The sequence below is a fragment of the Macaca thibetana genome, chromosome 6 (assembly GCF_024542745.1).
Source record: "Macaca thibetana thibetana isolate TM-01 chromosome 6, ASM2454274v1, whole genome shotgun sequence".
NCBI classification, from domain to species: domain Eukaryota; kingdom Metazoa; phylum Chordata; class Mammalia; order Primates; family Cercopithecidae; genus Macaca; species Macaca thibetana.
In genome coordinates this window covers 45,511,347-45,535,179 of record NC_065583.1, presented here as the reverse complement: position 1 = coordinate 45,535,179, position 23,833 = coordinate 45,511,347, and the positions used below count along the sequence as shown (strand labels likewise).

Below are 23,833 nucleotides of genomic sequence, written 5' to 3'. Positions count from 1 at the left end.
GACCTTTGGGTTATTGATTTAACATGAATTCATTTGAAATAGAAGCCTTGTGAAGCTTAGCAACATTTTATTGTATGGTTAATGTGTATAAAACTTAACCCTGAATCTTCCTTTAGCTTTCTTACCTGCATTTTCCAAATCAGTTGATGTCAAACCCCATTCTTCCAATTGTCCAGACTGATACCTTGGAATCATTGTTAACTCCTTTGTTCTCACACACCCCATGATCTCCTTCATCAGGAAGCTTACTGTCTTTCATATGTCTGCTGCTCACCACCCCACTGCTATCACCCTGGTCTAAGCCATCGTCATCTTTCCTCCGTCCCCTAGATTACTGCATCTCTGAGCTGGTCTCTCTGCTTTTATCATTGCTGTCCATCTCTCCTCCTGCTTATTCTCAACATACCAGCCAGGATTTATTTGTTTATTTATTTTGAGACAGTCTTGCGCTGTCACCCAGGCTGCAGTGCAGTGGCGTGATCTTGGCTCACTGCTACCTTGACCTCCTGGGCTCAAGTGATCCTCCCACCTCAGCCTCCCAAGTAGCTGGGATCACAGGCATGTGCCACTGCACCTGGCTAATTTTTAAATTTATTTTAATTTTTTTTTTTTTTTGTAGAGATGGAGTTTTACTATGTTGCCCAGGCTAGGCTCAAACCCCTGAGCTCAAGTGATCTTCCTGCCTCGGCCTTCCAAAGTACTGGGATTACAGGCATGAGCCACCATGCCTGGCCCAGGATAACTGTTTTTTTTTTTTTTTTTTTTTTTTTTGAGACAAAGTCTTGCGCTGTTGGCCAGGCTAGAGTGCAGTGGCTCACTGCACCCTCTGCCTACTGCGCTCAAGCAATTCTCCTTCCTCAGCCTCCCAAGTAGCTGCGATTACAGGCGTGTGCCACCACACCCGGCTAATTTTTGTATTTTTCGTAGAGATGGGGTTTCACCATGTTGGCCAGGCTGGTCTTGAACTCCTGACCTCAGGTAATCTGCCCACCTCGGCCCAGGATAATTCTTTAATAATGTAAGTCGAGAACTATCATGTCTGTTCTCAGAGCTCTCCACTGAGTCCTCAGTTTCGTTAGACTACTGTAAAAGCTAAAGCCTTTATATCCAGCATGGCCATTCTGGCTCTCTGGTACCTCTTTGACCCCACTCCTTACCTTTTCCCCCTTGTAGACTGTATTCTCAGGCTATACTGGTCTTCTAGCTCCTTAAGTATGCCAGACATGCTCCTACCTTAGGATCTTTGCATTGCCTGTTGCCTTTACCTGTAATGGTTTTCCCCCAGATTACATGCCTGTTGGCTCACTCTTTTATATCCTTAAAATTTCAACTCAGTTGGCACTTTCTTGGTGAGACCCAGCCCAGCCACCCTGTTTAAAATTACACCTTTCCTCCAGGACTTCTTGCCCACTTTCCCCTGTTTTAATTTTTCTCTATAGCACTTTTCACCTAACAAACATACCGTTTACTATATCTCGTTGGCCTCCTCCTGCTGGAATATAAGCTAAACGAGGACAAGTGTTTTGGTCCCTTTTATTAACTTCTATATTCCCAGCTCCTAAAATGCTACCTTAATAAATACTCTTTTGGATGAATGACTTGAATGAATTTAACAAGTTACTGTAATGTATGCGGTACTGTTTTTTAAAGATTGTATTCTAGTATGAGAGACAGAAATAAAGTTAATGAACAAATTATTGTGAATCAGTTAATACTGTGATAAAATGAACATAGTATTGGATTAGAGATTAGGGAAAATCTACTTTATATAGGATTACAGGGTGATCAGGGAAGGTATCTGGGATGAGACCTAAAGCTGAGACTTAAATAATGATAGAGCTAAAAATTAGTGGCCAGGGATTAAGAAAAGTGGTATAAGCAGAAAATGGCATTTGTAATATCTGAGGTTCAAAAGACATTCCAGTGTAGGAAGATAAATGCTTTTGAAGAATGAATTCTTACTAATATTTATTGGGAGCAGGAATAATGCTTCTGGAGTTTCATTTCATTGTTTTGAGGAGCAACAACTCATTTGTAGTAAGAGGACACACTGTGAAAAGTGCTAGATACCTGGATTACATGCCCTTCTTTTGTCTCTCTGTATTTCTGTAATAACTTGAGTGTATCTCATTGTGCTTACATATAGGGGTATAGTTTGGTGTCTGTCGTGCTACGTTATTCTGTGAAGGGAGATTCTGTCCTGTTTGCATTTTTGCTATTCCCACTGTTCACTCACATAGTACCGTTGTATGGGACTTAGAAAAAGGCCTTCTCATTTATTTATTCCGTCACCCCTGCCCGGTCCTGATAAACCCCCGCATGTCCTACAGTGTCTGCTAGATAGTAGGTGCTCAATAAGTGTTTGATGATTCATGGCTATTATAGCTGTTGAGTCAGTTAATGCACATGTTCTTAAAGAAGTAGGTGTACTTTATGATAATCATTTCTGTATTTCTGTTGATTTACCTAGAGTCCTATAGTTACGGAAGTATTTGTACCTAGTTTCTGATTTGATTTTTCTTAGTTTCAGCCTCCAAATTTGTATAACCCCAAGTATATTAGAGTGAATTGTTTTGAAGCATGAGTGACTCATGATAATGTGAATCCTCTCTTTAGTAAGGGTTCATAATATGGCTGAGGTATAGCTGCACTTTAGTTTTGAAACCTGTTTTTCCTCTGACTCTACAAGAAATAGGTTTACTTTAAAAAATATAGAATTGGATGAAGCAGAAAGTGAAAAGTACACCTAACCCCACCACCAGAGCTAATATCACATCCCCTTTCTTTCATTAAACAAATATTTATTGAGCATATGTATCACTAGGCTTACAATGATGAGTGAAAACAGATACTGCTCTTCTTGTGGAATTTACATTCTTGTGGGGACAGACTGGAAAGGTAAATGTGAAAACATAGGTGTGGTAAGTGCTACAAAGTAGCAGTATGTGATGCAGTAAGCATATAAGAGGGGGACTTCTTGCCAGGACGGTTTGGGAAGACTTCCCCAAAGAAGGGATGCTTGAGCTGAAAGAGAGGTGAGGTGTGTGTGTGTTTTGTAATGTGATAGGTTCTTTTGTAATTCATGAGATACCATAATTTTATAAGGTTTTCATTTATGGCTGAGGTACCACTGCATCTCTTTTGATTTACTAGTGACATTCTGTGTTGTTCAATCAGCGGTTGCAGTTTTTCAGAAGAATCAGGGAACCTCACATACATAGGAATTTCTAAATATTAATACCTTGGTTTTCTTTCTAGCTTTGAGGTCATTTCTCTAAGAAATGACAAAATACATCAATAAAAGGGTATTATTAAGTCAAGTCTTCATAAACCAAAGGTATACTGTGAAAGGCCAAGATAATAGCAGATAATGGGTTCATAGCTGTTAAGTCCCTCCAGTTTCTAGTATAAGAAGTAGCATATATTCCTGTCTGTTTAATTATTGGCTCTCTGTGCTTGGTGTACATTTTTTTAAACTCAATTTTAATGCCCTATTTCTGTTGGCTATCATATGGAAATAAATCTAGGATAAAACTAAGTGATAGGTTAAATGGCATATGAAACTCTTTATAGCACTTGTTCTTTTTTCCATTACTCTCTAAGATCTTACAGAGATTACGGGTAGTGTCTTTTAAGCCTGAGTTCCTAGCATGGAGTATTCCTGACATAACACTAGTGGGCACCCAGTAAATTTTGAATAAATCAAATATCTCCTCTGTCTAACATCACAGTTCATCTCTCCAATTAATATGATCCTCAAAATCTACGTATTTATTCCTTTTTTCCTTGAGCTTTTCTCTTCTTCCACTTTCCAGTTATACTGTTCTTTCTGTTCCATGTATGTACTCTAAATACCTCATAAACCAGAGGTATACTATGAAAGGCCAAGATAATAGCAGATAATGGGTTCATTATCAGAGTCTGAAAGTGTTTGATCACTCAGATTTAATTCCATTCATTCATACGGCAGTTTTGATGAAAATTGACTGTCTCACCTAACACAAATTGTCCTGTGGGTTTCCTAATGGGATTTTAGATTTAGATTTTGGGGGATTCTCTGGTTTTCAAGCTAGAAGTGGGAATTTCCCTGAAAGGTTTCATAGACACTGTTCAGTTTAGTTTGTGTTTTTCTTTTATGATGCTCATGGTTAGCCCGTTCTGAATTATTGTAACAAGGCTTGGCTTTTAAAGAAAAGGCTGTTTGACACTTAACATTCTGAAAGTTTGGTTTAATACGGCCCTAGTAAGAGCAAAAAAGAGAAAGCAGAATTTGTCTTCTATCCCTGATTATATTATTGAAATAAGACTAACATTTATAAACAACTGTTTTACAATAGGTTTCTATGGAGGTTTATTGCAAAAGAAAACAGCTTGATGATTTAAGTTCTTTGAAGCCTATTGACTTTTTGGTTTTCTTAGTAACTAAATATATTACCTCTTTATATCTTTAGATATATATTAATATGTCTTACTATATTGGTATATATTAATATATATTATTCTCACTGGTGTACTTTAGGATAGGTATGTTAGGTGACTCAAGATGAGGATTACAGAGGTGCAAATAGAATCTGCTCAAAAGCCAGATTGTCCAGGGCATTATTTCACCTATGTGGACTGTCAGATGCATCTTCCCTTGACTTACTAGGGAACTCAGAAGTAAGCAAGCCCTGGAGCACCTGAAAGTGCCAAGGATACAAATCATGTATTCTATGCTAATTGGGTTCTTTTTGAGACAGAAGGAAAGTTCATTTTCTTTAGGTAATTTGTCAAGTTTCTCCAAAAGCAACACTGAGGAATATAGGAGAAGCTATGAGAAATATAGAAAGAGAAAAGAAAAAAAAAAGAGTTAAAAGAATGAGAACAAAGGAAGGGGGTTGAATGACAGATACTGGTGGCAAGTGATGGGGAACATCAGAAAGGACTTTGAGAGAGGAAAAAAGAAAAAGCCACCGTATTTCTTCTAAGATGTACTTTTGTTTTTTCACCTCATAACATAACAGTAACTGTCGTACAGTTAATGGCGTCTGAGTATTGCTTTTGGCCAGGTGGCAGTTTTGATCTAGTTGTCATTGTACAGGCGTAGCTCTGACTTGCTGTTTCTGTTGCTGTCATTTCAGTCTCAGTGTGGACATTGTTTTAACTTCTCGTGTTGAGTAATTGCCACTTAAAATATTTTCTTAGTTGTTGTTTTCACATCTTCATTTACATGCTCTAGGAACACCAAACAGGCACCAGTATCAAAATTTGCAGGATGGTTGTCAGTGGCTTGAAAGACAGTCCTGGAGCAATGTCAGAACATTCTTTATACTTAACATTGTTGATGGCAGAAGGTTGATACTGTGAAGAAAAATTTTAAGTGATAAGAAAGCATTATGCTGTTTAATTTGCAGCTTTTTCTTCCTTCAGGGTTCATAAAATAATGCAGACTCTTAAAGTACATGACTGTATGTTTGTTGAAATAAAGGAGTCCCCTTTATTGAGTATGCACTGTGTACTGAGTTAAGTGTTTCTCACTTAATTCTCAGAACCTTTTAGGGCTATGGTATTCACGATACAAAATAGGAAGAAATGGAGATTTTGGGTGTAAGTGCTAGATCCAGAATTTGAACCCAAGTTTATTAGGCTTCAAATGAGGTGCTGTAGCTCCTTATCCTGGTAAATAAAATATTACTTTGTGAAAGACATAGAAGTTTTTATGCTTAAGATAAAATTGTCTCCCTTCATCCTTCTCCCCAGAAGGTCATATCCTGACTTCCTTTTAGCAGCCTTTACATCTTTAGGTCAACTCCATTCTCCACTGTGTATCGTAGATAGATATGGGCACATTTCAGTTGTTCTATTAATTTGTAACTATTTAGAGTTAGTCTGGATCTGATTTATATTTCAACTGTTTATTATCTAGCTTAGTGCCTTGCCTTTTATAGGCACTCAGTAAATATGTGTTATATAAATAAGGCTATAATAAGTGGGAGCTTAAGTTTAGCACTGGTTATTATGTATATTTGTGCCTCAGTAGACTCTGAAAGCATTTAGAAAAGGAGTATAGAGGACCAAAATTTAGCTGTCCAGTAATCTGTAATGTGTAAAGACTGTAGTTGCTAAATACAGTCTTTTGGGGTTTTTCTCTATTATTGGAATAAGTGTAGAGATGATGTAGAAGTGGGGTGTTAGACACATAGCTGATTTAAATTGAAGATGGGTGTTCTCAGTGTTTCTAAATTTGTTTTATTTAGTGAAAGGCAAAGGGGGCATGAAAAATTAAATCAACTTTTCAGGAAAGAGACTCATAAAATTTTCAGAGGTATTGCAGCTTCACTTGTGGCTTGTGTAGCATGTGCTAATATATGCAAATCAGAGCGTATTTTATTTTTTGTATACATAATGAGAAATTTTTTCATAACTGAGTACTTATGTGAGGATACTAAAGTAAATCTATTGCTGTAACCCAAGCTCTCTGATTGTTTTATTTCAAATTGTGGACCCAAGGTGTTATTTTGAATATGGTATAGTCTGCAGAAAAGACTATAGGACAAAATGCATCCATTATATGGGTACTATAAAGAAGTTTTAATCTCAGTTTAGCAATTTTACTTCTACTATAGGTGGTTTAGTTCCTTCAGAAACCTAGGTGTTAAATATTAAGAAAATACATGAGTGAAATATGATTGCACCATTAAAGGCATTTAAAAAAATCTATATATTGGGGTGAGGGAAGAGCAAATGCTTGTGGTGTTAAATGGAAAATGCAGAATACCAAGTAGTATTATGGTATATCCTGTTATGGGCAGTTGTGGGCAAGACTATATATATGCAGAGGAAACAAATATAAGCATACCATATGTTAATGGTATGATTATAGGTGAGTATACTTAGGAAAAATATTTTTTAAGGAAAAACATTTTTTAAAAAGTGGTACATTTTCTCATCATTTCTGAGATCATTGTGTTCTAGTGATAAGTGTGCTAAAAATGTCCTAATGATAATTAGAAAGGCTTTGGAGTAAGACCACCATAAAAAAAATATGTATTTTTATGCAGTGGTAGTAAGCATATAGATAAACCTTTCATTCCTGCTGATTGACCTAGCACAAACCTGGAAAGGTTGGGTTAAAGTTGATAGGTTGATGACATACATTAAGTGGTATAAAAATAAGTTTGAAAATGCGCAAATTAAGCTGGATTATTCTTGATCTCTTAAACTGTACAATCTTATGATAATATTGAACAATTTCAATGTTTTGGAGAAGTCAAAGGAATATGGAGAACAATTAGAGACCTTTCAGGGAAGAAAATTCCTTGGCAGGCGGCTTTCTTTTTAGGAGGCATTGTGTACAGTGGTTAGGAATATAGATTCTGCAGCTGGACTGCCAGGGTTCAATTCTCAGCTCTGTTTCTTGCTATCTGTATAATTAAGCAAGTTGCATTTAATTTCCCTTTGCCTGTTTTCTCACCTGTAAAATGAGAATAATGGAATTTACTTTATATGGCTGTTTTGAAATTTAATGATTTTTGGTTTCTAAATGTAAAGTCCTTAACAGTACTTGGCATAGTGAGTGCTCAATAAATGTTAGTGGTTTATTATTATTATTACCATTATCAAAGGAATATTATGATTCCTTTGCTTAAGCAATTGATTTTGTTTTAGAAAGGAAGCTGTTGAAATTATTGAAGTACCTGTTGCTATATTGTAAGAAAGTAAAATGTACAGACATCTGCCTCTGTAAGTAGCCTTTTAAGATCATTCATACCCCTCTGTTTCTTTAGGCGGTAACAATGCAGCCCATGTTTTATGCCTTCTATAGAGAATTTCATTTAAAATGAAACCACTGAAAATTGTAGACCACCATTTTATACTAAATGGTGAGTAAAAGGTCTGATTTTATCTTGAAGAATGAAACTAAAATTCTAGGAAAACATTAGCTTATAGTAACTGTAAACATGCATAAATTGTTATAATGAACAAATAATGGATCAAGTGTGAATGGATAAACAATTTTTCCCACAAAATAATTCAGTATCATGATATGACAGTCTTTAATTTGACATTTGTGGCATTAGCTTTAAGTTGTTTTTTTTTTTGCAAAAATATAAAAATGTATATACATTTTTCCAAGGACCTCTGTTAATTCTTTGATAGTCAAACTTTTCTTACCCACCCCCCAACAAAGAATGTCTTGCTTACTGATTACTATAAAAGTGGTAGATTCTCCAAGCCCAGTGTTCCTCATCCATGCATCAAGACTACAAAAAAGCACAAACTAATACATAGAAAACATGGAGAATCTTACAATACTGAAGGAAAGATTACATGTTATTCCTTCTGTACAACATTTACAAACAGGCAAAACTATAAAAGACATCACATTATCCCCATGGGTGTTAGGGACAAACAAAACCTCAAATATGTTGGTGCTTATGCTGCTTGCTGTCCCCTGAGTAACAGAGTTTCTAACCCAGGAGCCTCATGTCCTTTGGCGACATGCAGAAGACAGTAACAGACTAACTTGTAAGTGGGGTAAGATTAAATGCTAGATCCTACATTGTTTGCCATTATTTTTATAAACTTTGGAAATCTTGGAATTTTTGCAAAATCTGTAGTCTCACTCATGGTTCATGAGCCATTATGGTGAGGGAGGCACTTGTGAATAGGGACTGATTTTATAAGTGATCAGTCACAAGTATGTTTTAAAAATATTTTTAAAAATTGAAATAATCATATAGTAAAGCACACAAATTTTAAGTGTACAGCTTAATGAACTTCTGCATATGCAGAAGTCATCTGTAGAAGTCATCTTCTACATATGCATGTCATCATCACCCAGATGAAAATATGGAAAATTTCTAGCTCCCTAGAAGGCTGTCTCATGACCCTTTTAGTACTCTTCTGGCCTTGATGGCATAGGTTAGTTTTGCCTGTTTTTAAATGTTGTGTAATCTTTCCCTAAGAATATATGAGAATTCTCCATGTTTTGCATATACTAGTTCTTTCTGTAGCTGTGAAGTATTCCATTTTATGAATTTATTACCAGTATTTACCTGCTCTACTGCTGATGCATATTTGGGTTCCAGTTTGGGGCTATTATAAATAAAGTTGTTAGGAACATATACTTGTCTTTTGGTAGACACAACACTCATTTCTGTTGGATATATACCTAGGAATGGAATTGCTGGGTCATAGGGATCTATGTTTAGCATTAGTGGATACTGTCAAACAGTTTTCTAAAGTGACTGGACTAACGTATATTCCTACTATCAACATATGAGAGTTCCAGTTGTTCTGTATTATCATGAACAGTTAATCTTTTTTTTTTTTTAAGTGTAGCCATTCTGGTGGGTACCGAGTGAGATTTTACTGTGGTAGTTTTTGTTTTCTTTTTGCATTCATGTGATAACTAATGATATTGAGCCCATTTTCCCATTCAATGGCTATTTTAATGTCCTCTTTTGTGAAGGATCTGTTCAGATCTTTTGACTCTTCACTAGTGAAGTTAATTTTTATGATGAATTTTTTTTCCTTTTGTAACTTTGTAAGTTGAGATGTAGATAACGAGTACTTGGGTAGCTTGCACATACCACTTTACCAGTTTGGGAAGTATAGAAAACATTTTTAGAAATAATTTCATCAAAAGTGCTAAATTTTTTAGTCATTCCATATTTAAAGAGTTGAGTGTAAGATTTGCTCCTCTCCCTGTGCTAGTTTTACTAGTAAGAGTTCTAGCTTTTTAAAACTGACACCTATTGTTCTTTTTGAAACTAATCTCTTGAAATTTAGTGGCATACCATTCACCAAACTCACTGGCCTTTTCTTTGTTTACATTCTCTTTAAACTCTCCCATATGTTTAATCTTTTGCAGTACCATTGTATCTAGTTCTATCTTTTTAATAATGCACTATCAGTAACTCATTATCAGGAAACTCTTTCCTAACAGTGAATGCTTCCTAATATTTAAGTGTTTACTTACTGTTCTTTTCACTGTTGAAAACATATATATATATTTGTTTCAGCTCTTTGTGCAAAATCTTAAATCTGTTTCTCATCTTTACCTGGCTAAACTTGTATCTCCAGTCATGACCTTTTCCCAGTGGAGTTTACCACCGTCTCTACTGACAAAGCTGCCTTATGAGTGTCTTTAATTCTGTGGGTAGAATTCTCATTTTATCATGATCTTAGTCAACATGGGTTTAAAATTTGAAGTTATCTCTAATTTCAAAATACAGTTAATAGAAAAATCAGTGACCATTCATTAAGTATCATAGTGTGTGTTATGGCACATGGAATGGTCCAGGTGCTGAAGACTACTTCTTAGGAGGATTTTGTACTGTATTTGGGAAGTTAGGATATTATTTATGTCTTATTAATTAGTGTTTATTATAAATGTTCAATGACTGTAGCCTCTTCAGCAAGGGGTGGTAGAGGAAGTCTTCACAAAAGGGGATAGATTGGAGCCCATCATTAAGAATGACTAAGATTTCTCTTGGAAGACACAGATGGGCAGAGGGGCAGGGATTTGGATTGGATCAGAAGGTGTGTCTAGTGGAAGAGTAGTGGGCAAGGTTAGATTAGGACTAGACCTAGCCAGTCTCTTAAGTCTTGGTTCTTCTTCTTTCTGAATACTAATGATTATAATTCATGTTTGAATAGTATGGTTGAGTTTGTAAAGCTTGTGTTAGATAGACATTATTTATTACTTCAACATTTCTGTGACTTAGGAACCATCATCTCTATTTTACAGAAAAGTTAATAGGCTTTGAAAAAGTGATACTAGTAAAGAACAGAATCTGGTGGGCACAGTGGCTCAAGCCTTTAATGCCATCAACTTGGGAGGCTGAGTCTGGTGTGTTTCATTTCCAGGCATATTTTTATTCTTTCATATCATAGATATCCATAAATAACAATTTTTTTGTTTTAAGTTTGATATAGACATCCTTAGAAAGGTATATATATATTTTTACAAATTGCTTTTTTTACTCATTTATTTGATAAATGGACACTATTCTAGGTCCAGGGCATCCAGTGGTTTTGAGGGCAGATGAGGCCACCTGCATACTAACATGTCATTGGGGAAAACATAAAGTAAATAAACAAAATTGATAATGTAATATCAGATTAGGGTAAATGCTATAAAAAATGAACAGGGTCGAGGATAGCGAATATTGTGAGAATGGGCTGTCATGCTATTTTCAATCAAGTGGTCAGGGAATTCCTCTTTCAGGAGGTGACCTTTGAACAACTGAATTAATTTGAGTGAGTATACTGCGTTAAGTTACAGGAGAAGAGAATTTCAGGGGAGGGAACATCAGATGCAAAGGCCTCAGGTAGAAATAACCTTAGAATACTTGAGAAATTGAAAGAAGTCAAGTGTGGTTAAATGCAATTAGGTAGGATAATGGTTAAGACATGAGTAAGGAGAAGCCAAGGGCCTGATCATGTATGATATTGTATTCTGAATTCTGGTCTTGAAGCTGCTTTCTTTTTTTTCTCCCTCTTCCTTAACTGTCTCTCTGTTGCTCATACACATACTCTGTCACACATATGTACACCACCCTATCTAGCCCCCCATTGTATTCTAGTGTTCATGAATAAGGTATCAGCCAGCCAGCCCTGTCTCTTATCCTAGCCTAGGAAATGCTCTGTTCGTGTCTGCCTATATGTACATATATATATATATATATATATGTTTGTGTGCCTTTGCCTTTGACATTTCCCATCTCATCTCAGGCAACCAAACCATGGTTTTACTTCCTGACCCACATGGATTTTACTATACATCCTTGATGTAGAGGCAACTGAGGTCAGCTTTTCTTACAGTTCGTTTAGTATATAACACTGTATAGTCTGTGACCTGTTAGTGACAATTATGCTTTCATTCTCTTTGTTATTATTTCTCTAGTTTAATGTGGCCAGTTTTGTTTGCCTAGCAAAAATCATCCTATATAGGGCTGGGCAAGACAAGGCACAAGGCATATCCATACATAAGGAGGATATCTTTACTTCCCTGTACCCTTCCCCACCATGGTTCCAGCATAGCAGACTGGATAGCTGCCAGTAGTTGATCAGCATCCAGAACTGTATCTGGTACTTTAGTAGGCTCTCAGTAAGTATATTTTGAATGAATCTATCGACTGTTGAGATTAAACCCTATTTGGCATAACTTTTTTTAAAAAGCCCCATCATGGCTATTCACAATACATGGGACGTAACAAAGAATCAATAATTATTTGTTGAGTGTATGTCAGTTTTAATTTACTCTGTGTGTTTACATTATCTTTATTTACTTTATGTTATTGTCTGGGCTTTAACTGAGCACATATATTCTTTGCTGGGAAGACACAACCCAGTCCAGAGTAATATTGTTGCTAGAATTTTTCAAAGACAGATCTGTAGCATTTGGCAATTTTAGGCACAAGAAAGGAAGCATCTTTTGTTACACCGTTTTTCCAAACATTATTCTTGTTACTTCAGTAGGTATTTATTGTCCGTGGTTGGCTGTGTAATGGTCTGCAGGAGATCTTACACATTCTTTTTATTCTTTATTTAGAGATGGGGTCTCACTATGTTGCTCAGACTGGACATGATAGAATTCCTGGGCTCAAATGATTCTCCCGAGTAACTGGGATTATAGGTGTGCACCACTGAGCCTGGTTTTTACCAGCTCTTATCAGTGGAGTGCCTGTCACTTCCTCCTGTCATCATCAGGAACTTCTTAATGGTGCAGAATAGTGGTTTACCTGGAGCAGGCTCATTAACCAATATGCTTAAAGTATCACTTAAAATAAGCCAATAGGAATTATAAAATTAGAAACTGACCCTTTTAAAATGAATTTATTCTCTTTAAATTTATTCAACATACTTAGTTTTAAAAATAGATACTTGCCATTTTACTAGCAGTTATAATGATTTATTTCAGGGTTTGGTACATCTTATACAACCATGAATACAATCTGCATCTAATAATGTGACTTCAGTAGTATCATGGTTTTTGTCCAAACCTTCTCAGTCTGGGAAACATTTTTTAAAGAGAATGATGACCTTAGAGAAGAGCTGGATTTCTTTTAAGACTTCTATTCACATCAGGACATAATCACGTTCAAAACTGACATAGCATGTAACATGGATTTCAATGAATAAAAGTACTTCCGAATCAAATTTTAGAAGAGTGTTTTAGGGTTTAGTGGCCTAATCAAAGGGAGTCCAGAAGCTATTTTTGGATAATACATAGGAGGGTAGAGCAACCTGGTTTTGCTTTTGGTTATCATTTGACATTGCCAGTGTCTTACTTGTTCATATTATGGAGAAGGAATTGAGTGGTCGCAGAACTTTTGGAGAAAATTTATCAATTTTTTGTTTACTTCGTAATGCTTTTCTGTTCTTATTTAATAATAATATACCTTTCAGTTATATTAATTTAAATGTATATAAATTGAATTGCTTTAAACTAGGATCCTTTCCCCCTTTCTCTTTCAGGACTTGACCCAATGAAAGAAGCATATGGCATTTGTGAAGATAAATGTCACTCCTCCCTTTTTAATTGGAACTTCCGCTTAGGACCTGTGTATGACGTTTCACCTGTGATCTGTTCTTTCAGTAGCCAGTGACTTTGAGTTACAGGAAGGTCTCTGAAGATTTGTATCAAATGACGTCAATGGCCAGCTTGTTTTCTTTTACTAGTCCAGCAGTAAAGCGATTGTTGGGCTGGAAACAAGGTGATGAGGAGGAGAAATGGGCAGAAAAGGCAGTTGATGCTTTGGTGAAGAAGCTAAAAAAGAAAAAGGGTGCCATGGAGGAACTGGAGAAAGCCTTGAGCAGTCCAGGACAGCCGAGTAAATGTGTCACTATTCCCAGATCTTTAGATGGACGCCTGCAGGTTTCTCACAGAAAAGGCTTACCCCATGTTATATATTGTCGTGTTTGGCGCTGGCCGGATTTGCAGAGTCATCATGAGCTAAAGCCGTTGGATATTTGTGAATTTCCTTTTGGATCTAAGCAAAAAGAAGTTTGTATCAACCCATACCACTACAAGAGAGTGGAGAGTCCAGGTAGGTCTTACTCCTGAGAAGAATTTAGAAAAACAAAAACAAAAAACCTCTCTTCCTGATATGCATGTAACTAGATTTAGTAATGAAAATGTTATATTAGCTTTGTGTTTCCATCTTAAATATTCTAATCTTGGAAGGACTATTGGATTTTGAGTTTAGCTGTTTATATGCAGGTGATGCAATTCATTATTCACTGTAAGCACCCATATATCTACTCTGCCTTTTCCTGTGGATGACCTGTCTCAGTTTTATTTAAAGTCTAAGCTCCAAGTGTGTACTATATCCCATTCCTTTTTGTCAAATAAAGAACTTTGTTCCTACAGTTATCATCCTTCTCTCCAGCATTATTTTCCCTTTCTACCATAGTATTTCTGATAGCATACAGGCATGCCATGATACTACCCATCCTAAAATAAAACTTAAAAAAAATTCTGCTTTTCACCTCATTCACATAACCCAACCCCGATCACTGCACTGTTTCCACTGGTCCTTTTAGAGGATTCTCCGTTTATATTATCTTTATGTTTCATTTTTTTCTTGTGACCTCTCTAGTTAGTCTTTCTTTCCTACCATTTAACTTGTCAAGATCACTAGTGACTGCCTTTTTATAGGTCAAGGGGTCATTTTTCAGTCTTACCTTACTGTCCGTTCAACTGCATTTGATACAGTTGATCTCCTTCCATCCTACTCAAAACTTTTTCTCTGTTTGGCCCCTAAGACAGTATGCTACCCTGGTCTTCCTACCTCACTGACTGTTCTTGTCCCTCTTTGCTGGCGTATTCTGCTGATTTCACAGGAGTCAGTCCATGGACCCTTTCTCCATTTGTATTCTTTCTTTATGTGCTTTCATGCTGTCACATGTCTTAAGATTGTCTATAAGCTGATGCTCACATTTTGAAGTCAAGTCAACTTCTCCCTTGAGTTTTAGACTGATGTATCTAGTAGCCTACTTGACACTTCCACTTGAATATATATTAAACATACCAAATGTAATATGTCTAAGCGAAACTTCATTTTTTTCCTCTGGTTTTCCCTGTTGAAGTGAATGGCAACAGCATTCATGTAATTGCTAATGCCCTAAACCACAAGTTTATCTTTTATTTTTCTTACTTAAGTCCTGTATTTAAAATATGAACAAATGCTGTTTGCTGCACCTTCAAAATATATCTTGATAGTGTCACCTCTCATCATTTCTGACGCCACTACTTTAGTACAGTACATCATCATCATCACTTACCTTAAGTAGTGTCCTAATTGGTCTTTCTGTGTCTATTCTTCCCCTTAACCCATTGTGTTTTCTACGCAACAGCCAGAATGATTTTTTAAAAACATACTAAATCATGTCAGTTCCTACTGAAAACACTTTCAAGGCTGTCACACTTAAGAGATTTCCATAAGACTCTGTATGACCTATCCACAGAGTTCTGTGTTTGTTGGACTTGCCATACTCCTGTTTCCAGGCTTTAACTCTTGCTGTTTACTTATTCTCCCCCAGGATCTTTCCATGGCACATTTTCTCATTCCATTCAGTCCTTGCTTAAATATCCCCATCACTAATTGACTCTGTATTAGATATTTATTTTGTTTATTGACTGACATGAGCAGAGTCTTCCCCTATTTCATTCATTACTCTATCCTTAGTGCTTAGAATAGTATATTGTTATCTGGCACTTGGTAGGTGATGCTCAGTAAATATTTTTTTGTAATGAATGGTATAAGCTGAGCTACTAGCTGAGTGCATTAGTCATTTATTGCTGCATGACAAATTGCCAGAAACTTAGTGGCTTAGCACAATGCATGTTTATTACCTCACAGTTTCTTTGGGTGAGGAGTCCAGTCACAGTTAGCTGGGTCCTTTGCAAGGCACTGTAATCAAGGTGTTGGTTAGGGCCGAGATCTTATCAGAAGCTCAGGTAGGGAAGGATCTGCTTCCAAGCCCATGTGGTGGTTATTGACAGATTCAGTTGCTTTCACATAGCCTTCTTTATAGCTAGTTCACATTCATGACAGCTTCTTCAAAGCCAGTAAGAAAGAGAGGGTCTTCTGGCAAGAAGGGCATTATATTCTTATGGAATGTAGTCATACACACCCTGCCACCTTTGCCGTATTCTGTTGGTTAGAAGGAAGTGATAGGTCATATTCATACTCAAGCAGGGAGAACTACCCAATGGTTTGAATACCTGGAGGTGGGAATCATAGTGGTCACCTTAGAGTCTATCCGGGTTTCACATGGAGGTAATATAAACCCAGTGTGGTAAAAAGACTGAAAATAACATTGGATGTGGAGACTAATAGAAAGGATAGCAGATAGCAGTGATTATGCTATCTGGGAAAGTTCAACTTAAGAGCTTTAGAGTGACTTTAGACAGTTGGTATGATGTGATTCTCAATTTCTTACTGAGTCCAAGGAGAGCTGATAACCTGAAGGAATTGATGAAGAAAGGAAGATATGAGGATTTAATAGAGAAGTATAGGCTGAAAAACTCCCAAGCTTGCTGTTTGCTAGGAGTAAGTCTAGGAATTTTATGTATTCCCCTATAGCCAAAGTGTAACTAATAATCAACCAGCCAATGGAAGTGTCTTATTTTTTGTATACATTTTTCTCAGCTATGATGCATTCTATAGAAAAGACTGGGGCATAGCTCTGATGCTTTTAAATGACTGAAAATTTCATGTTTTAGTAGTTCAACTATTGGAAAGAGACTATAGAGACCTCATGTTTTGCTCTGAGTCCAAACATCTGGGGGAAGGGACAGATTACCCAGCTGGATTAGCTTGCTGACCCCCCATGATTAAGCAGCTATGACACAGAATGGATCACTTCATATTACCAGTATAATAAAGTAGTAGAAGGTGGTGGTAGTGGTAGTAGTAACAGTGATAGCAATTAATATTTATTGAGCACTGATGGAATAGTGATTCCTTCATGGGGTTAGAAAAGGGTACTGACATTTTACACCCCTTTCCGTTTACTTATAGGTTTATAGATAAGGAAATGAGGACTTAAAAGGGAAGTAACTTAGGCACACTCACACAGTTAGAATATAGTGGAGTAAGTTTGCAAAAAGATAAAAAGATGGAGGATAGTTGGAAAGAGATAATGAACATAAGAAAAATAGAGGGCCAACCTAGGTGGCCCTAGGTGTTTAGTTGAATACAGTGCTCCCTAAGCTTTTTGGCGCCAGGGTCCAGTTTCTTGGAAGACAGTCTTTTCATTGAACAGGTTGGGGGATGGTTTTGGGATGATTCAAGCACATTATATTTATTGTGCACTTTATTTCTATTATTATTACATTGTAATATGTAATGAAATAATTATACAGTTCACCATAATGTCAAATTAGTGGGAGCCCTGAGCTTGTTTACCTGCAGCTAGGTTGTCTCATCCAGGGGTGATGGGAGACAGTGACAGATCATCAGGCTTGAGATTCTCATAAGGAGTGCACAACCTAGATCCCTCACATGTGCAGTTGGCGATAGGATTTGTTTTCCTATGAGAATATCATGCTGCCACTGATCTGACAGGAGGTGGGGATCAGGTGGTAATGAGAGCAATGGGGAGTGGCTGGAAATACAGATGAAGCTTCGCTCACTGTCACTCACCATCACCTCCTGCTGTATGGCCTGGTTCGTAAGAGGTCATGAACTGGGGGGGTGTTTAGGGACCCCTGATGTAATAGACAGTATTGTCTAGTGATTAGGACTGTGGGTTCTGGAGCCAGGCTTTCTGGATTTGAATCCTGGTTTTACCAAATACTACCTCAGGCCTTAACCTTTCTGAGATTTAGTTTACTCATTGTAAAATGGGAATACTACTACCTACATAATTGGTTGTTATGAGGATTAGATGAGTTGGTACATTAGAAAGTACTTGTTAAAACATTAAGTGGCCCAGAATCAGTTTCAAATTAAATATCAATTCTAATAGAATAATATATTCTGGAAATAGAGCATTGAGGAAGATGGCAGAGAGAAAATTTTCCAAGAAATAATATCAAACAATTCCCCAAACTGAAAATTGAAAGGACTCAGTGACCAAATAATCAGAACAAAGGATAAAAGAAGCCCCACATGAAATTTTAGTGTATCATAGATTAAAAAAAAAAAAAAAAATTCTGTAAACTTCCAGAAAGCAAAGACAGGAAACATAAAGGACTAGAAATCAGAATATTGGCTTTCTCAGCGCAGTTCTGGATTCTAGAAGAAAGTAAAGTAGTGCCCTCAAAATTCAGAAGGAAATGTTATCTGCCTGCAGACAAGCAAAAAAAATAAGATTTTTGTACATGCAGGAAGTCAAGAAAATTTAACTTTTTACTTTCTCTTGGGACACTAATAGAGGATGAAGTCCAGGAAATGTGATCCAGCAGTAGAGAAGGGAAGTCCAAGGATTTCAGACTTGTAGGAGACTTGAGCAGTAACCAATGTAGGTTGGAACAAAAAGATGGAAGATCCCGGTCTGGCGCAGTGGCTCACGCCTGTAATCCCAGCACTTTGGGAGGCCGAGGTGGGCGGATCGCTAGGTCAGGAGATCGAGACCATCCCGGCTAATATGGTGAAACCCCGTCTCTACTAAAAATACAAAAAATTAGCCGGGCGTGTTGGCAGGCGCCTGTAGTCCCAGCTACTCGGGAGGCTGAGGTAGAAGAATGACGTGAACCCGGGAGGTGGAGCTTGCAGTGAGCGGAGATCGCGCCAATGCACTCCAGCCTGGGCGACAGAGCGATACTCCGTCTCAAAAAAAAAAAAAAAAAAGAGGGAAGATCCAAGGGAAAACATGGAGTGAATATAAATTATTTGATGATTTGTTATATCCAAGAAATAGTGATGATAGACATTTAACAGATTTGTTGGAATTCTGGAAATATTAGTGGAATGTACTTAAATGAAGAAACAAGGCAATGGTTAACTTTAGTGAAAACACTGTTCAAGAAAAAGTAGACTCATAGTACACTTGGTTCAGCAATGGATTACATATATATGAATACTGGCTATTGATTTAAGCAAAATGTTATATTTAACTCTATTTTGGAGATGGGAGTGGGATAGAATAATATAAGAAAGCTGCCTCATTTGCCGTAAGAGCAAGTCTACAAATAATATCTTGACTAATAGTAGCAATATAAGCATATTATTTAGCAGTACACAAAGTAAATGTTGTAAGAGATGGCTAAGAGTTTAAATTTGTTTTCTATAGAAACAGTATACGGGAGGGGGCTAGGAATTGCAGTTTTTGTTGTAATCTCTAATAGCATGTCTTTTTTTAAACTGTCCACATATTAACATTATTTTGGATGAATATAAAATAATTTTTTAAAATCATGTGCATAGATAATGTACAAGTAAAAGAGAAACCAGTAATTTTAGCATGCCTCTAAAAAAAAAAAAAAAAAGAAGCAAAGAAATTCATACTGAACTGAATTCCTGAGTAGTTATCTCACTAAGTCTCTCAGATTGCTAGCCTGCTATATGTAGAAATTCTTACTGCCTAATGCCCTCCTCTCCAGTGGCAGCTGCCTCGTTGTGTAAGGGGAATAGCAGTTGTTAACACACAGCAGAACAAAACAATTGTAGTCAGATGTTAACCACATATTTAGTATACTAATGTGGTAGAATGAAATGAAACAATAGACAAAAATAGCACAAATACTGACTTAACAGAAACACTGAATCGTTGGGTACATCCCTACTTCAGGGAGGTGAAGTATGACTTAGGTAGCTTAAAAACAAACTCGTTTTGTTGATGCTGAATGATAACGGAATCAAGTTGAGATTTTTCTAAGTGAAATTACATTGATAGATACAGGACAGTTGTTAATGAGATGAATTGTAAATGTTTGAAGAATCAGGTTTGTTTCAGTTTCCTGTAGGGAAAGGTAATCAGATATTTGAATGAGATTGGTCACTTGGGTCTTTAGAGAAAGTGAATATTTGAATAAAGTTTATCTCTTAAAAATGTATCTGTTAAAAATGTTTAGACTTTGTTGTGTTTTTCATTATGATCATATTTAGAAGATTGATTTTGATTGGAAGGCTTTTACCTAGAGCATATTACCATTTTCAGTATGGAAAACCATGCTGAGCAACGTAAAACATGAGATCTTTCAAACTAAGAAAGATCAAAGTATTCATAATTGGAAATGTGGACGTTTTTAGGGCATTCACATAACAGGTTCCAACTTCACTCTGTAGTCTTAACTCCTTGTACGTAGGCCAGCTGATTTTCTCATCTCCTCTGCCACCTTCCTTTTCTACCTCTTCCTAGCCCCAGCACTCCCCTGTGAAATCCTCCTGTATCTTTAAGGTTCAGTCAGGTATGTTTTTTTCTTACAGTATTTTGTTTGATTCTCTGCTAGCTGGGAACACTCACCTCTGTTTAACTCCCATTGTGCTAAATTCTCTGTTTTATGGTCGTTTTTTAATATCCTTTATCTCATAGGAGAGGAGTATGGTATCTTTCTCTGGATTTTCTGTCTTCCAGGGTACCTTATGCAAGCTAAATGCTTACAGAGTTTTGGATTCGGTTATTATCTAAATAGAGATTCAGGGCTCTATGAAACAACCCTTTCTAAAATTAAATTGTTTTAATAGGTTTACAGTTTTAGCTTTACATGAATCCTTTCTACCAACCCATTAGTGTGGATGGGGCATATGTTTAGTGATTCCTGACAAATGACTTTTGATTTTTGTTTTTCAGTCTTACCTCCAGTATTAGTGCCTCGTCATAATGAATTCAATCCACAACACAGCCTTCTGGTTCAGTTTAGGAACCTGAGCCACAATGAACCACACATGCCACAAAATGCCACGTTTCCAGATTCTTTCCACCAACCCAACAACACTCCTTTTCCCTTATCTCCAAACAGCCCTTATCCCCCTTCTCCTGCTAGCAGCACATATCCCAACTCCCCAGCAAGTTCTGGACCAGGAAGTCCATTTCAGCTCCCAGGTAAGACTTTATTTTATTGATACCAAAAAAAAAAAAAAAAAAAAAAAAAAATCCTAACAATCACAATTATTCCTACTGTGGGCCCTCTGGGTGAACTGTTACATGCCAAGGTATAGCTGTTTCTGACTCTTTATTTTTTAGGTAATTGTTTGATTTCCAGAAGAGTTTAGGTTTTATTTCACCAAGTACCATATGTTTAAAAAATGGAAGTAGCCCTATTTGACTTAAATATTTTCTTATATTTTATGATACTCAGTACCATTTATTGTCTTTTATATAACTGATACTGTGATGAAAACTATGGCATTAAATTTAATCTTCAGAATGACTGTGTGAGATAGATATTCCTATTTTACAGATGGAAAAAGAAATTCTAAAGTAAATTTTAAACTTTTAAGTACCTTACCTAGGGTAGAGCTAAGAACTAGAGGTTCAGACCCAGGTTTTTCTAACTCTAAAGTCTATGTTCTTTCAACTTTACTGTGTGGCTTTTCAAATTATTTAAGACTTTAGAAGTTTAAAATGAATCCTCGTTATCTTTAGATAACTGATGAACTGATTTCACTGGAGAAAGATAAGTAGATTCTGTGAAGTTCCTAAATTTTGTTAATGGCATGTCATATATGGACATATCATTATGTCACTGTCAAATATTTGAACACCTACTGCTGATTTGTAATAGCTGCATATGTAAGTACAGTAAGTCCTCACTTAATGTCATTGGTAACTTCTTGGAAACTATGACTTTAACTGAAACAGCATATTACAAAGCCAGTTTTATCGTAGGCTAGTTGATATAAACAAGCGTTAAGTTCTTGTGGTATATTTCTGGTCACAAAAATATCACTAAATTTATAAATAAAGACCCAAAATTCTTCTAATATTAAACATTGAAATAAATGTGAGCTGTGCATATATTTAAGAAAGATCAATAAAAACAACTAAGACAGTTATTTACTTAATTATTCTAATTCACGGTCATAGGTAGCCAGAGCGCATTCCAGCAACTCAGAGCACAAGGTGGAAACCAGTCCTGAAAGGGACATGATTAAATCACAGAGTGCACTCACACACCCCTGCACTCACACTGGGACCGTTTAGACATGCATGCCAGTTCATCTAATGTGCATGTGTTTGGGATGTGAGAGGAAACTAGGGTAACCAGAGAAAACTCAAAACAAACATGGGGAGAATGTTCAGACTCACACAGACAGTGTCCCTGGCTGGGAATGGATTTTTTTTCTCATCAATGTCATAACAAAATGCAGCTGAACAAAACAATATTGAACAAAACATTATTCGAAGACCTACAGTATATCCTTTGTGATTTCTCTACTGCAGCAAAATATCAGTTGGTAATACAGTTTTTTCTTTTGAAGAGAAGTTAAGTGCCAGCTCTTTAACTTGCTATTAGGAATTTGCTCAAACACAAATTTTCATAGTTTATCTTAGATTCAGTGCTGATTGTAGTTCTGTGTCAAAATACATCCTGTACAAAACATTGGGATAAAAGACAAATTCGGTTCTTATTTATAGTTACTGAGACAAAAAAGTATAGCTGTAGCTTTTGCGAAAATTTTCAACTATGAGTGTTGAAACTCAAAAGATTTCTGGTTAACATTTAGTTTCCTAAGGGAATTACCTAACCATTTAATAGGATATAACAGCCATGTTTGGATGTTGCACAAGCATTAGACAATTGCTGTTAGTATTGATGGCAAATTTTGAAGGGACATAGTTTTACTTTCCAGTTTTAAATGACAATATACAGTATGTGCTGATCTTAATAATTTAAAGGTGTCTATAGTATATATATATATACCCAAATGAGGATTATCTGTCCTTCAGATTGATTTGTAATAGCTGCAGTTTCTCTGAACACATAAAAATAAAGGCAAAATTCTTGACCTTGAATTCTGTTTTACTGAATTTTAGGACTGATCCTTGTATCCTGGATTACCAGGGATCTGGGCTAAATAAACGGGGACTTGTAGTAGGTTTTCAATTGCTATTAGGTGTGCTGTCTGTTCTCCTTTTCCCTTGCCCTAGGATAGTATCCAGCATTTTTGTGTGTGTGATGTTCAGTAATGAAGCTTGCTAGTAATCTTAAGAATTTTCTAAAGCTTTTAGAGTAATAATTTTGAACAGAATGAAGATTTTAACTATTATTTTTTTCCTCTTAGCTGATACACCTCCTCCTGCCTATATGCCACCTGATGATCAGATGGGTCAAGATAATTCCCAGCCTATGGATACAAGCAATAATATGATTCCTCAGATTATGCCCAGTATATCCAGCAGAGGTAAGAGAAGTACTCACTTCATTTATTTTGTGGTAGTAGTTGTTTTTAACTTATTGGCTACTTTTTTAAAAACAGCTTTATTGAGGTATAATTTATGTGCTATAAAATTTTTCTGTTTTAAGTGTATGATTCAAAGATTTTAGTAAATACACAAAGCTTTGCACCACAGTCTAGGTTTAGAACATTTCCATAACTCTTTAAAAAGGTTTCTCTGTGTATTTGCAGTCTATCCTCCTATCCTCAGCTCCACATACCCTCTAATCTGTTTTCTGTACCTGTAAATTTTATCTTTTCTGAACATTTTATATAATTGGAATCATGTAATAATGTAGTCTTCTTTCACTTAGCATGTTTTCAAGGTTCATTCATGTTGTAGCATGTATCAATAGTTTGTTCCTTTTTATTGCTGAACCGTACTCCTTTATATGTATATATCCCATTTATTCACCAGTCAGTAGGCATTTGAATTGTTTCCATATTTTGATTATTATAAACATTTGCGGCCGGGCACAGTGGCTCACACCTGTAATCCTAGCACTTTGGGA

At 36.4% G+C, this 23,833-nt stretch overlaps 2 protein-coding genes across 5 annotated transcripts in view; one reads left to right on the top strand and one right to left on the bottom strand.

Moving 5' to 3' along the window:
* CXCL14 (C-X-C motif chemokine ligand 14) overlaps positions 1–23,833 on the bottom strand; it is a 728,461-nt gene that overhangs the window by 557,353 nt on the left and 147,275 nt on the right. The window lies entirely within an intron of this gene.
* Positions 1–23,833, top strand: part of SMAD5 (SMAD family member 5) — a 49,136-nt gene that overhangs the window by 6,399 nt on the left and 18,904 nt on the right. For 2 of the 3 annotated variants that reach the window (XM_050792827.1, XM_050792826.1), the window contains exons 2-4: positions 13,468–14,039; positions 20,734–20,985; positions 23,169–23,288. In XM_050792827.1, coding sequence (XP_050648784.1) covers positions 13,637–14,039; positions 20,734–20,985; positions 23,169–23,288 — 775 coding nt within the window. In that variant the 5' untranslated portion in view covers positions 13,468–13,636. Of the gene's footprint in view, positions 1–655; positions 7,863–13,467; positions 14,040–20,733; positions 20,986–23,168; positions 23,289–23,833 lie in introns of those variants that run through there. The other variant, XM_050792828.1, reaches the window with a different exon arrangement.